Raw genomic sequence first — 15688 nt, 5'->3', positions numbered from 1 at the left:
GGCGCGCTCTACACCGTCACCTTTCACCCGACGCAGTCCCCGCCCCTTCATCAATTATTCATAAGTGAAGTAAAAAACACATTAAATTAAAAAATATTACAATTTTCCTTCTGTTATACTAGGTTTTATTCCATGCACCGCTGTTTCTGCTGACTGCATACACAAGCCCAAATCTCCATGTGTTTGTAAGTGTTTTTAGCAGTTTTTCAGACTGTTTATACACATTCACTAGAACACTACACATATTCCCCTAAACTAAAAACACAAAGCCCCTAACCATACAAACAAACCTTACACCAGACCATGCTCATACGGGGGCATGGATAAAAAAAAAAAGATCAACTGCGAGCTTTCTCTTTACATCTGAGACTATTGTGGCCTGGGAGAGACATGGGAAATCTGCACACTGTATTATCTAACTGTAACACTAGAACATTAATGAGAAGCAGGTTATAAACCTATCTATTTGATGATAATCACACAGCCTTGTAACAGTTCAAGAGCTGAAAATGCTCCTTTCCCTTCGAGCCTCTTGTTGTAGTGTGCAAAAAAATTGTTTGCTTAAATTAAAGAAATCATGTGTACGAATTGCAAATCGCTTGCTTGATTTACAGAAAACCTGGGCACAAACTGCTATATCAGTCGCTCGATTTAATTCTTTTTTCATCCACGGCTCCTTCTCGGCTCTGGTGTTGTGCCAAATTTAGCAACCCCTCTTGGAGCTTATTTCTAAGTAAAGATAAAGCATTTTTATCAAGAAGACGATGCGTACGTGATGTCGAGAGGGGGTGCTTTTCATGGTGGGGGTGCATATTTCAGCACTACTGTGGCGCTAGCTTTTCAAGTTAGTCTTGTGTTTAATATTATCGTAAGTCTAGAGATTTGGCTCACACAAATAGTGACGTGAACGTCAACAACCAATAGGCAAGACACGGGAAGCCACAAGGCAAGTGCGGGAACATCTTAAATGATCGTGACAGATGATCACTTAAATCATAGAAATACAGCACTAGAACTAGGGATATGTTTAAAAGTGAAAGTAAGAACATTTTTACATGCATAATGTGAAGGATTTAACAGCTGAGTTTCTATTATCAGTGAAGCTAACCAGCAAAAATTGCTTAAATTTCCTAGGGAGCATAAAGATTTGACTCTGGAGTGAAGGAAGCAGATCTTGTGGCCTGATAAGTTTCAGATTTACCCTGTTCCAGAGTGATGGGCACATCAGAAAAATACAGGTGGCTAGAGTGATGCACCTATGTATGATATGATCTGGTGTTACTGCAGGTGGTCAGGTCTAGGTTCAGCATCATTATGAGCCCAATTAATGAAGTCAACTGACTACATTAATATACTGAACAACCCGTTTTTTTCATTAATTGTTTTTTTTTCCTTCCCTGATGGCATGGGCATATTTAATGATGACAATGTCAGGATTCATCAGTGTCAGGCAGTCCAACCAAATATTAAAGCATGTGAACTTTTTTTGGTCAGACAGTGTATTTTGATTATACCTTTTCATTCAGTATAAGGGTAAAAGATGCAATCTCAGACATTTTGGATTTGTCTTCCGACTTCTTCTTCACCTCTTTGTAGCTTGGCACATTCCCAAAGGTCTAAATAATGTGATGCTTAACTATTGAAGAAAAAAATGATTACACCTCTTTATAGAGATTGTTAATTATCTACACCAAATTAAAATTATAATATTACATAAAGAATAAGGAACAAGGTTCTGTAGGTGGACTAAGTTTGTAGCCCATCTATCTTCAAATGGGGAAAACTGAAATTTTGTACATACAGAAAATGTTGTTTTTTCCCATCTCTGAATAAGACATGTATATAAATTCAGGTAATTGTTCAAAAATCTGATGTATAATAAGTCAGAAAACAAATTTCTGAAGTGCTAGATGAAAAAAGGAAATGCAATATTACAGGAAAACAAAATATTTATATTTACATAAATACACAACCCTGTAGGATGCTGCAAATAGTCTGAAGACAGTTTATTAAACTGGGGCTCAGATTGCATTTTTCCTATTATTAAGTTGAATAAACTGCTGAGAAACATTCTTGAACAGACTTTTTATGCTTGTCATCATAGACACTTTATCACCAGTTTAATTAACAGAACACACTGGGGATGTGTTACAACAACATTATCTATAGCTATAAACAATTCACATCATATTTTTCCAGCCATATTGAACTGAGCTCTATAATTAAGTTTTTTACACTAATAAAACTGCGTTTCAATAAATCTGATTTGTAGCAGTCAAAGTGCCCATCTTTGGAGAATAAGCTTTTCTTATAAACATCTTCTTCAAAAATCTTCTGCACATTTAATTTCAGGGCAGTATATGTTTTACCTTTGTTAAAAGTATGGGTAATGCACAGTTATTAACAATGTCAAGTGCATGTAAGCAGTCATAGGAAATATCAGAGAGTGTGCAACAGTTGGTTTAGAAAATCATTTTTATAAAATGACTGTTGCTTTATTATGACGACTGATAGTCATTATGATCTGTTACAGCGGTCAATAATAAACAACAACTGAAAAACAAGTACAAAAACAGAATATTTTGAACATTTCTAAACACTGTGGGTTATAAAAGTAATAAAAACACAAACACATAACTTAAATAAACACTCTAAGGTTAAGATGTCTGTTTACTAAGGTGTCAAGTGCTTGTGTTGTTTGTAGAGAACTGGTCCGGATCTACAGCAATGTACTCCAGCTGGAAACCTCCTGCAGACACAGACGAATCCGTGAGGAACTTCAGTGTCATAACATTCCCTAGGAAAAAAAAAGAGGAGTTAACAATTTCATAAAGAGAGCAGTAGGGGACTGGCTATAGACATTAGGGCTGTGTATTGGCAACAAAATGCTTGGCAGTACAATATGTATTATCATACAGATGTAACAGTTCAATATATCACAATATATTGTGATCCTGTAAGCAAGGTGACATTGTGATTGTTAAAAAAAAGTTATTTTTTTGTTAAATTTTATTATTATAATATAACTGTGGGATCTGACGACACAGTACAACACTGCTATCTAGTAGTCTGGGTTTAAACACAGCACTAAATGACCCATTTTTACATCTAAACTAATGTGTTTTGTGATACTTTGATACATTGATATTTTCTTACCCTAATAGATAATGGTTAAAAGGCTAAGGGTAAGACCAATGTATGGATTCTAAAATTAAAAAGGAAAAATTCTTTACATATTCATCTATTAAATGAATAGGAAGAAAATGAAACAGAAAACTCAAACATTTCAACAGAGAATGCAGGTTTACGTGTTCTCAATTATCCAATGAAGATAAGATTTCTGCAGTTATCTGATGATTCTAGTTTTCACATAAACAGCATGCTCTGACGTCTTACATTGGATTAAGACATTAAGAGAGATGTATTTTAGATTTCTAAGCATATGTATATGTTTGTTCTGATTTTCTTTGGATAACAGACACTTTAAACTCAGCCTGTTATAGAAATCTGTAAGAAGGGTAGCACTATGTATTTTTAGAAAGCATTAAAAACAAATATCCATATTTGCCAGTAAGGTTGGTTTGTGTGTGTGTGCACAAAAATATGTGACAGGATGTCTGAAGATTAGTGGCTGGTAGCAAAGTAAAAATTCCTTGACTTGTGTAAACCCAGAATTTTCTGGGTTATCTGATTGAAATATCAATTAGATTACTGACAAAATCAAGTTTTCTGTAGTTTTTGGATTCTTCAATGCATGTCAATTATGATTGACATGTTCAAATGTAAATAATGCAATACTGAGATAATATATAAATGGGTTTAAGCCATCTAAATCAGATCAATTATTCTGAGGGCAATCTTCCAATTCATATGAGATCCAACTGGATATGTGGTTTTGAAGATGACTATTAATAAATCATACCTGTACTAATAAAGTCCTCAGGCAGTTCATCCCCACAAAACCTGCAATAAAAAATGAACAAAGATTATTAAGAACTTTCAAGAAAGGTTCAACACTCTATACTTTAACACAGATTATTAGCTTGTTTAGGTGCTAACAGGTTTATTAACTCCACACCTTCCAGCAAATCCTGAAATATCATCATAGCTGTCATAGATTTCCAGAAAATCGCTAAGGCAGTCTGTGTCATCCTCTATGTCAAAGTCAAGGAAACGCAATCGGATCTTCTGGCCGTAGCGCAGACGGATGTGCCAGTAGCAGATCTGCTCATCGGGGTATTCGTCTGGATATCCAGGCGACCGCAAAATCTTCTGCTGGTCTGTGTGCACTCCGCCACACTCTTTAGCTGTGTTTAAAACAAAAAAATGTATATGAGTTATGTAAACTTATATAAGAACATGGTACATGGTACATCCAATATTTTGAGTTTTTAATGAGCTTTAGTCACAGCCCAACAATATCATGTAATTTGCTGTTACATTATAAAAACTGGTTTCAGAAATTCTTTTTAAAAAAGGGTACTTTGCATTCAAAATTGTTTTTATTCCTTGCAATGCTGTGAAGTGATGCAGCTTTGTTTTACTCTTAAGAAGCCTTTTTTTTTTAACAGAACATAAAACACATTCAGTCATGTGTGTCCAATCTCTGCACTGGCAAAGCAGTGACATTTTTGAACAGACTAAACTATTCACACTATAAAGCCACAAAATGAATACTTTCTTCTTATGTTTACCATTTAAATATGTGCATGTGTATGAGGCTACAAAATTAGAAACATGCCAACAAGTTCTGCTTAGGAATCTCAAGCGCTTACCAGATCTACTCTTTTATGGTGATGGAAAAAAGATAAAAGAAAAATATATACACTTAAAAAATACGGACAATACACGAGTATATAAGAGAAATGTTTTAAATGTTTTAACACATCTTTTTAAAATGTTTTAACACATCAACACATTTTTTTTTAAACATGGTGTGTGACATGGATACTAAACGGCCATCTGCATATGTGTACACTGTTTCAGTTAATATGACTAACTTAACATGAAGAGTATCACAAAAGGTAGTAGTAGTATATCTAATTAAAAAGTGAGAAGTAAAAAGTTTCAATTTTGCAAAAAGTATAAATGAGTCCTTCCAATGACAGAAAATGACTTTTCTTTGCGTTATTACCATAAAAAAGCAAAATTTTATTTAGACTCATCTTTATTCATTCATGAAGGCCCTTAAAAATAAAAATTTACAATAGTTAGGACAATAACTAAAGCTTACAAAAGGAAAAATTGATTGATATATTTTATTTCAATGAATGGCCTCAATTATTAAATGTAATAATTAAATATGAATAATAATAATAATATAATAATAATATAAATACAAGAACGAATTATACACAAAATCACCAAAAGCATACTCTTTTTTTAAACAAATAAATCCAAGAGAAGGCAAATGTAAGCCCTATCCAGATGAGATTAGTTTCTCAGGAGGTCCTGGGGTAATTTTCTTGGGGGGGTCCCATGTGATTTTTTTCCTTCCAGAACAACTATGTATGTGTTTTTCTCAGATGTCCCCTGAGAAACTTACAGGCTAAATTACCTACTGTTTTTCGTTGAACTCCTTGGTCCTCCGGTAATTTTAGTCCCGTCCAAACTCACATCTCTGAGTTTCATCATCTTGCGTTTAAAAAAATATATTATATTTATATATAAAATATATAAATATACTTATATTAAATATAATTTATATAAAATATATGATATATTTATAAATACAACAGTGAGTGTAAATGGAGGAGCTACTAAACGCGATGTCATGTGACCGAGAAAGCCTAAAAACTCACTGGTCCCCCTGTTTTTTCAATTGCAGTCCGGATGCAAGAGTTTTATCACTGAGTAGAAGTGTAAAATATTTTTCACAGGCGTCCCCCTGAGAAACTAATCCTGTTCGGACAGGGCTTTAGCTGGCTTTCTAGTGCACTGTCATCAGCGTGCTGCCCCACCAAACCCTGTAAAACCTTCAGCAACTGCTTTTTTTTAAATCTGGCTGTTTATAACATCACTGAGGCTTTCTGAGATTCACAGCATTGCAGACGAGGACAGAATGTTGTTAAAGATCCACATGTTTGGACAACGTGTGTTACGTGCACATTTTGCTACGCTCCACTGGTTTTAACTTTAGTGAATCATTTATTGTGCTTAAATTCGCTGGCCAGTGTTTCTACCCATCAGTCATGCTATCATATTTTCCTTGGTTCGCAGTCTCAGCTGTGTGAGTCTCAGGGCAGACCACAAATCAACTCGCCCTCATAGTTGGCCGACACTCGGCATGACACTTGTCTGCCTCACTTATGTCCATAGACGTAAACGTCTGTGTGATTCAGCATATAAAACAAACCTATCAACTCACAGAGCCTACCACCCACACCAAACTCAGCTCCTGCCAATGATAACTTCATTAATCTGGACTGAACTTCATCCACTTGGGGCAGTTGTCTGTATGAACAATATAGGATTATAGTGTAATTTGTCCCAAAACTGTCCATGGACTATTAGCATCCCTCCTAGAATTGAGTCACAACCATTTTTCTTCTAGTCTTACTCACAGTTAGGGTTGTAGCAGTAGACGTCCCATCTCTCACTTTTGTTTAGCCGATAGCCGTAATCAACGATCCCAATCCTGCCAAAGCCGCAGTTGGCCCCGGATTTGACAATGGGATATCCCACACGGCCTTTATCAAACCATCCAGCTGAACACACATGAAAGCCTTTAGAAAAAAGAGATAAATGTTATAATACTCTTTATTCATTGTGTTAACAAAACATGTTCAAACACTAGCACACTAGTGATATACCAGCCAACATGCTCACATGAAGCTCACATAGGTGAAACTTAAACTAAGTGGTTTCCAGGCGGGCACTGGCTTTGAGTGGTTTTGTACATGTATTTTTGCTAGGGCCCAAATAGGCTTCCTAAAGGGGCCCCATTATTATAGCCCACCATAATCTCACAGCAACTTTGATGGGGCCCATGTTTATCCCCTCCTTATATGGGACCAACATAGAACCCATGGACAAAACATTATGGTTCTTAACTAGGCTACCCATACAGGCCCCACATAGACACATGTTATCTGGGATTAGGGCGTTTTTAGCATTCCCATGCTCTTTTTTGTTTTCTGCAAAATCTAATTGTTGCATAAACCACATTCTGCTCCCTAGAAAACAACCTGGTCCCCTAGGAAATTGGTAATTGTAGGACATCCGCAGTGTGATCGTTTGGGGCAATGCAGAATAAAGACCTACAGTGTTCTAAAGCATATTGGTACAATTTGAGGCCGGCAAAGACAGGAAAAAAAGAGAAAACCAGACCTCCACAGACGAGTCCGAGCCACTTCAAATCACAAACAATTAGCTGTACAAAGGCTGAGACTGCATACAATCAACTCAAGCTGAATAAGATCATTTTGACAAGACACACACTACAGTAATAGGGCACAGAAAAATGCACTCTGACATTCTGCAGAACTGTCTAGAATCAGTACATATAATAAGCCTTAGCATGAACCTTAAATGTTAAGTTTACACAGTCTTTAGTATCTAACAATGGAGCACAATCTCCTCACTCTGCACAGTCATCAGACCTAAGCCAAAAATGGCGACAGAGACCTATTTGTCTGGCGGCCTCCAACTGATCGTAAGTGGCCAGTGTCCCTCCCTCAAACTTGCAGACGGCCTTGGCCTCCTTATATGTCAGCTGATATCTGCCCTTGCGAGATTCCCGGTGATAAACTCCAGCCGCTTGTTCTGTAAAAAGAAAGAAACATCAACCTCAATCAGTGCCATTATCAGCTTCAAAGCACAATCAGGCATACAAGCTGATCTCTCAGGGTCTGCTTAACGTTTCAATGTCTTTTGTAATCTGTACTAATAGTAAAAAGGGCATCATAAAGAAACACAAAGATTCTACAACCTCTAGCGCCAGCAGGAACTCATTAGACCAATCAAATAGTTATTTGTAAGGGTGTACTCTTATAGTAGATGTAGAAGATTTTATTATTTATCTTAATACGGCCTTTAAAGAAGGTTCTGTTTTCTCCATAATTATGAAACAGCACCTAGATCAAGTACACAAACGTTGTATTTAACTAAAGTAGAGATACACAAGGTAAAATATTACCCCAGTAAAATAGTATGTAGAAGTATTCCATTCAGACCATCACTTTTATTAAAAGCTTCAAAAGTACTAAAGTACAATTTATTATGACTCTATTATAATTTTTGCTTTAATCACCTCATTTTCCATAAACAAAATTGTCCCTCTTAAATCACTAATCTTTTAACAGCATAAAATTTATTAGTTAGACATTACTGTGCATTAAAATGATCAGAAGCACAAAATACTGAATGAGTCCACTGAATGTCCAACAGGTCAAAGTTAAGTGCACTGTAAATAATATAGTGAGTAAAATGGAAATAAAGGAAAATAAGTAAAGTACAGTAACAAATTACATTTACTATGTTACTGTCCAACAACAACCAAAGACTTTTTAAATTATTGTAATAAAGCAGAACAAACCCCATCTAATGAAAGTGAGATGCTGGTGAAGAGAGACATCCACTGAATATTTAAAAACCATCTGCTTTTGGATGTGATAAGTAAAACAGCTGAAGAAAATGCTTCATCTCTTCATGTTGGCATCTGCCGCAGTTTCCAAGCCTCTCAGAACAGTAAACTGCTTTTGACTTGTTTTGACATCACGCATGCATGACCTTGTAGAAGCTGGACTCACACACTTCAGATTGTTAATAAGCTTTACTGGCTTCTCCCATCAAGGTGCCTCTGAACAACAGAAGCCCTGGAGTGCTCCTACCTCACTACCCACAAACCAGAAATCAAGAAAAATCCCAACATGCATCAACGTAAACAGCCTGTTTATGCGTTCCAGATGTGCTGCAGTGGGAGAGATGAAGGTATCATGTTTATCAGACAGAGTCTCAGAGATGAGAAGATTAGCTTCAGCTTGCTGCTGAGGTCTAGCACAACCCTTTTAAACTATTAATGGACATGGCTATAAAATGAGAGTAATGAAAAGTGACAGACCACTGTTTCTGATATCCCCACTTCCCTGAACACAAACACTAAAATAAAAAGATGCTTTGTATTTACATAATTCAAATGTTTCAGGAGGTTGTACATGAATTAAATCTGTTATGTCAAAACGGGTCTTGTGAAATTGCATGAAACAAAGGAGAGGAACTGTATAATTTTGTTGCATCATATTTCACAAGAGAAACTGAGAAACTGAACAACTCTTTTAAATTGTGTTCATTCAAAATACCATTTCTTTTTTAGTGTTTCTTCAGTGCTGAATGACTCAACTGTTCTCAGGTAATTACACTCTATCTCTGTCATTTAAATTCAACATTGTGGTGTCTTGCCACACAGTGATGTCATTTCCCAAACCCCCTCAAGACCCCCTCAAAGGCAGGATAGACCATCAGCACTGAGAGGGTCATAAATGCCTTTCTACTACAGTGACTGACTGAGTGGCCAAAGTGCTAATAAACATGCTCTCAGAAACTCACTATATACACACACTATATGTTGTGCTTTGTTTTGTACATATATACTATTTAATGTATGTTTAATGGTATTAATAGTTTAAAAATAAAAACAACCAAATAATGAACAACATGACTAAATAAAAAAAATGTCTCTTTTTCAGATATTAATACATGTTACAGTTTTCAGTACACAGTATACAATATACACTATTTCACATCATTGTAAACGTTAGAAAGAATGAATGAATAATTACCCAGCCAAATGGAGTTGTGAAGTATCCCATTCTTGTACCCCCAGGCCTGAGTCTCCTTTAGGACGAGTCCTAAGAAAAAAAGAGCAGCTAAAATGTGGAGTGCTATCATTACTAGATGAGTCCAAATCCCGTCAGGGACACCGAGATCCTTCTGCCTCTCACAAGGAACTAATCAGTAAAAGCAGTGAAAGCCAGCTTTAAGTAGCAGCTGCAGTTGTTGCAGATGTCCGCCCAGGCCAGGCAACTCTGGTGGGAGGAGACTGCAATGCTCCTAAAAATGAGCTGCAGTGCGGAGTGGGCCTCCTTCCCACTTTAAACTGAGTCACCTTTTCATTTGAGCCCTCCCAGTGAACAACCAGCAATTACCGTTTGGAAAGAATCAGTTATTCTTAAAAAAAAAAAAAAAAAAAAAGATAAAGAAAAACTAAAATGGGCTTCACTTATAAACTTATATTTCTTCATTAATTAATGTTAAAATAGATTTCCATACATTCAAATACATTTCCATAAGTGAAGTCTTACCCTAACTTTACTGCTTACATGATCTACACAAACTGGAGCTTTAAAGGTTATTATCTTCTTGTGAATTCTTAATGTCCACAGCTGATATGTTTATATTTATTTTATTAAATATTCTCTGAGATGCTATCACATTGTAAGACTGGAAAAATTAGTAATTTTTAACACTACATCAATAAGAATGGATTTGTTCTTTTGTTCACATGAGGCTAGTCAGGTTTAACAAAGCGATGTACAATAAAAATTTGATTGTGGATAAAACAATTACATGTAGTCAAATATTTCAAATTAGTTAGATGTTTGTCCAAAGTGTTTTTATACATTGTATTATTTTAGACCAATTGATACAAGGTCTGAGTGTTTTTCCCTGCCAATTATGACCTAATTAAATTTCTGATATCATAGTAGGTGATCTGTAAACTGACCTTCACAATTATTCAGTGTAACCTAAAGTGCATGAAAAGCCTGCTTAGATAGGGTTCCCTCCCATCCTCCTGGGTATTATGACAAAGAATATAGTAATATTAGTAGTAGTAATAGATTATTATTTAGAAGTTTTTGTCTAACTTACATTTAAAGTTAAAGGTTAACCAGATTTTTAACATTAGGATTTTTAATACAGTAGTATTATTAATATTATTATTACTATTATAAAGTCTAGACACTTACATTTAGGGTGATCTTACACCTGTAAATTAATTCCATTTTAAAAAGGTTGAATCGCCTTCATAAATAGCTCTTACTGTAAATTACATGATGCAGAATTCAATCTATCATTTTATTTTCGCTCTCCTCGGAAAGTCCTTTATTTCATATTAAACGTAACTCATGATTCATGGAGTGATCTAAGTGGCTCTGTGGTTTTTTGTATAGTAAGTCATTGCTCATAGTGTCCTGGTCTGAAACATTTCCTCAGCTGTAGAGTGGAGGAGACACCTAGGGATAAAAGCCAAAGTGTATAAGCACTTTTTTTGAAATATTAAACTCTAACTACGCACAAATCCTTAGCCTGAAACAATTAAAGTAATAACTCAGAATCAGAATCAGAATCAGAATCGGGCTTTATTGGCCAAGTATGCTCACACATACAAGGAATTTGTGTTTGGTTTCAGTAGCTCACAGTGCACAATAATTGACAATAACATTACAGAAGTAAACATTTACTCACATAAACACACGCACACACATACAAACATACCTGTAACCTAACTTTACGTGTGCAGAGTTGTATATTTACAGTAAAGTGCTGAGTGCAGCAGTAAGGACACTGGTGCAGTCTGAATAAATAATTAAGTTAAACTGAGTTAAATAAGGCATATAAATATGAGAACAGAAGAATTACTTGCAGAGACAGTACAGTGTGTTGTAGCCACTATCACCAGATTAATAAAGTGCAGTACAGAGGGTGAACAGAGTGAGAGGGATGACATGGATATGGATGTATGTAACAGTCTTGTGTGGATGTAACAGACTGTATCCTGGATGTTATGTTGTAGTGTTCAGCTATTCATGAGAGTGATGGCGTGTGGGAAGAAGCTTCTCTGTAGTCTGGTGGTCTTGATCTTCAGTTGGCTAAAACGCCGTCCTGAGGGGAGACGCTGGAACAGGTGGTGTCCAGGGTGTGACGCATCAGAGACAATGTTCTCTGCTCTTTTCCTGGTTCTGGAGGTGTGTAGATCTGGCAGGGTGGGTAGCTTCACACCGATGGTCCTCTCTGCAGACCTGATGATGCGCTGCAGTCGGTGGATATCATGTTTGGAAGCTGAGCTGCCCCACACTGTGATGGATGTGGTGAGGACAGACTCAATGGTGGCGGTGTAGAACTGCACCATCAACTCCTGGGGCAGGTTGAACTTCCTCAGCAGACGCAGGAAGTACAGTCTCTGCTGGGCTTTCTTGATGATGGTGCTGATGTTGCAGTCCCATTTCAGGTCCTTGGAGATTGTTGTACCAAGGAACTTGTAGGAATCCACAGCCATCACAGTACTGTTGAGGATGGTGAGTGCTGGAAGGGTTGGGGGGCTTCTCCTGAAGTCCACTCTCATCTCCACTGTTTTTGCTGTGTTCAGCTCCAGGTTGTTGTAGTTGCTCCAGAGCACCACCTGCTCAACAACCCGTCTGTAAGCAGACTCGTCACTGTCCCGGATCAGACCAATGACTGTCAAATCGTCTGCAAACTTCAGGATTTTGACTGAGGGGTCTGTGGAGGTACACTCGTTTGTGTAGAGTGAGAAGAGCAGAGGGGAGAGAACACAACCTTGTGGAGCTCCTGTGCTGATGGTCCTGGTTCCTGAGGTGATCTTTCCCAGCCTCACCTGCTGCTCTCTGCCAGTGAGGAAGCTGGTAATCCACTGGCAGGTGGAGGCTGGCACGCTGAGTCGGGTCAGTTTGGTGTGTAGATGTCCAGGGATGATCGTATTAAAGGCAGAGCTGAAGTCCAAGAACAGAACTCTTGCGTATGTGCTAGGACGGTCGAGGTGCTGGAGGATGTGATGAAGACCCATGTTCACTGCATCGTCCACCGACCTGTTGGCTCGATAAGCAAACTGCTGGGGGTCTAGCTGAGGGTTGGTGATCTCCTTCAAGTGAGTGAGTACCAGCCTCTCGAAGGATTTCATGACCACAGAGGTCAGTGCGACGGGTCTGTAGTCGTTCAGTCCTGTGATGTGAAGCTTTTTGGGGATGGGTATTATTGTGGAGCGTTTGAAGCACGACGGTACGACACACAGCTCCAGTGATTTATTGAAGATCTTTGTGAAGACAGGAGCAAGCTGGTCTGCACAGTTCCTCAGACAGGAGGGTGACACTCCGTCTGGGCCTGGTGCCTTCCTCACTCTTTGTTTTTTGAAGAGTCGGTGCACGTCTTCTTCACAGATCTTCAGGGCAGGCTGGATGGGTGGCTGAGAGACAGAAGGGTGTGAATGGGTGCTATCAGGTTGGGTGGGGGTGGGCTTTTCAAACCTGCAGTAGAAGCTGTTAAGGTCTTCAGCCAGTTGACGACCCCCCATTGTCTGGTGGGGGGTACTTTTGTAGCCTGAGAGACTGTGCAGGCATCTCCAGACGGCTGATGGCTCGTTTGTGGACATCAGTCTGCTCAGCTTGGTGGAGTAGCTCTTCTTAGCAGCTCTGATCTCTCTGTTCAGTGTGTTCCTAGCCTTGTTGTAGAGCGCCCTGTCCCCACTCCTAAAAGCTTCCTCTTTAGACCGGCGCAGCTGCTTCAGTTTGGCGTTGAACCAGGGCTTGTCATTGTTGTATCTGATGCGAGTCCTGGTTGGAACACAGATGTCCTCACAGAAGCTGATGTAGGATGTCACTGTGTCAGTGTATTCGTCCAGGCTGCTTGTAGCATCATCAAACACACACCAGTCTGTTGACTCCATGCAGTCCTGAAGCCTCTCTTTTGCCTCACTGGTCCACTTCTTCACAGTACTGACCTCAGGCTTGGCCCGCTTGAGCTTCTGTCTGTAGGTTGGGAGAAGATGGACCATAGAGTGGTCAGATAGGCCCAGAGCAGCTCGGGGAACAGAGCGATATGCACCCTTTAGTACAGTGTAGCAGTGATCGAGGATATTCCTCTCCCTGGTGGGGCAGGTCACATGCTGTCTGTATTTGGGCAGCTCACTGGTGAGTCTCGCTCTGTTGAAGTCCCCTAAAATGATGAAAACAGAGTCTGTGTGTTTGTGCTCGGCGCTGGTGATCTGGTCAGTGAGAGCGCGCAGTGCCTCGCGCACGCACGCGCTTGGTGGTATGTAAACTCCCACGAGCACCACGGAGGAGAACTCACGCGGGCAGTAGAACGGTTTACAGTTGATGAGCACAGACTCCAGATCAGGACTGCAGGTTTTTAGGAGCACAGTGACGTCTGTACACCAGCCGCGGTTGATGTAAAAACAGATCCCACCGCCTTTGACTTTGCCCGACGTCTCTCGGTCGCGGTCCGCTCTGTAGAGGTGAAAGCCGGCGAGCTGCAGCGCGCTGTCCGGGGTGGCCTCGGTGAGCCAGGTCTCGGTGAAGCACAGCGCCGCGGAGAGAGAAAAGTCCTTGTTGGTCCGGTTCAGAAGAGAAAGTTCATCCATTTTGTTGCCTAGCGAGCGGAGGTTGGCCATGTGAATGCTGGGTAGCGCTGTGCGGAGTCCGCGCTGACGGAGTTTAATGAGCGCGCCCCCGCGTCTCCCGCGCCTGCGCGTCCGCCTGCGTCTCCGGCCGAGGAGCGCGGCTGCTCCGCTCACTAAAACTTCTAAAAAGCAGTCCGAAAACGAAAAATCAGGAGTAATGCCATGTGGCATGGACTGCCTGATGTTGAGGAGATCCTCTGCGCTGTATGTGAACGTGTTAGGTTCACATGTGGCGGCACGAACAAACAAAAACAGACAAAGCACGACGGAGCTTCTGACCAGTGTCGCCGTCCGCGGCGCCATCTTGGATCTTTGTGGGTATTCTCTACAATGGATCATTTAAATGCTTTCTATGAAAAACTGACCGCTTCATGCTCAAACACACAGGAATAAGGTCACTTAAATGGCAAAAAAACACAGTGAATCCTGAGAAATATCTCTCTACTGTAACAAAGAATATTGTATGATGATGCTATGGGAATAGGGGAAGATGACTAAAAGTACATGTTTTATGCTAACTTACATGAATCATAAATCTAATTAATCATGCTCTATAATGTAAAATGAATTGCTCTGCACTCACGACACATTTGGATGTAATTTTCAGAGTTAATCTCATCCACATAAGTCCTTGTAGGCGAGGAGGGATGCATAAGCACTTCTTTGTTTGCTGTAGCTTTTACAGTGTTGTCTTACGGCTGCCATGCCATGACTTAACATCCTGCTGTAGTGTGTGCCAAACTGAATGTGGTACTCTGTCTGGGTATGAGATCTCACAGATACAGCAGTAAGTATCTAAGTCAGCTAAAGACTCTCTCTTCAGTGAACATTGTCCAGGACCTCTAATGACTACAGCCCGACGTCAGTGTTACAGTTTTACAGGAAACATCTAATGAGGAACATATGCAGAGTTTTATGGAAATTAGGATTGCACTCTCAAAATATTTATCTCTCAGCAGACTTTTTTTAAAAGTTCCTGTCATTCAAATGTAAACATCAATGCTTTGTTCCTAATTCCATTTTCCTCCACAAGTTCCACCAAGTTTAGACTGTTATTTTACCAATAGCATACTAAAAAGTAGAGGTGTCAAGTAATGAAGTACAAAATCTTCTTTAATTTATTTAAGTACAAATTTAGGTTATTTATACTTTACAAGAGTAACTATTTTTCAGGTGTTACTTCTACTCCTTATATTTTACACAATCATCTGGTCTTTCTACTCCTTACATTTTAAAAATAGCCTCATTACTCCTATTTCATTTCCGAATTTTATT

At 39.0% G+C, this 15688-nt stretch overlaps 1 protein-coding gene across 1 annotated transcript; it reads right to left on the bottom strand.

The window, feature by feature from the left end:
- Positions 1-1982: 1982 nt before the first annotated feature.
- tnfaip6 (tumor necrosis factor, alpha-induced protein 6) lies at positions 1983-10032 on the bottom strand. Its single transcript, XM_007253477.4, has 6 exons — positions 9780-10032; positions 7627-7764; positions 6564-6725; positions 4079-4307; positions 3923-3963; positions 1983-2797 (listed from the first exon to the last, which is right to left on the bottom strand). The coding sequence occupies exons 1-6, from the start codon at positions 9886-9888 to the stop codon at positions 2682-2684; spliced, it is 795 nt and encodes a 264-aa protein (XP_007253539.3). The 5' UTR covers positions 9889-10032; the 3' UTR covers positions 1983-2681.
- Positions 10033-15688: the final 5656 nt, after the last annotated feature.

Source organism: Astyanax mexicanus, chromosome 11 (genome assembly GCF_023375975.1).
Source record: "Astyanax mexicanus isolate ESR-SI-001 chromosome 11, AstMex3_surface, whole genome shotgun sequence".
Lineage (NCBI taxonomy): Eukaryota > Metazoa > Chordata > Actinopteri > Characiformes > Acestrorhamphidae > Astyanax > Astyanax mexicanus.
This window is presented reverse-complemented; position numbering and strand designations above follow the sequence as displayed.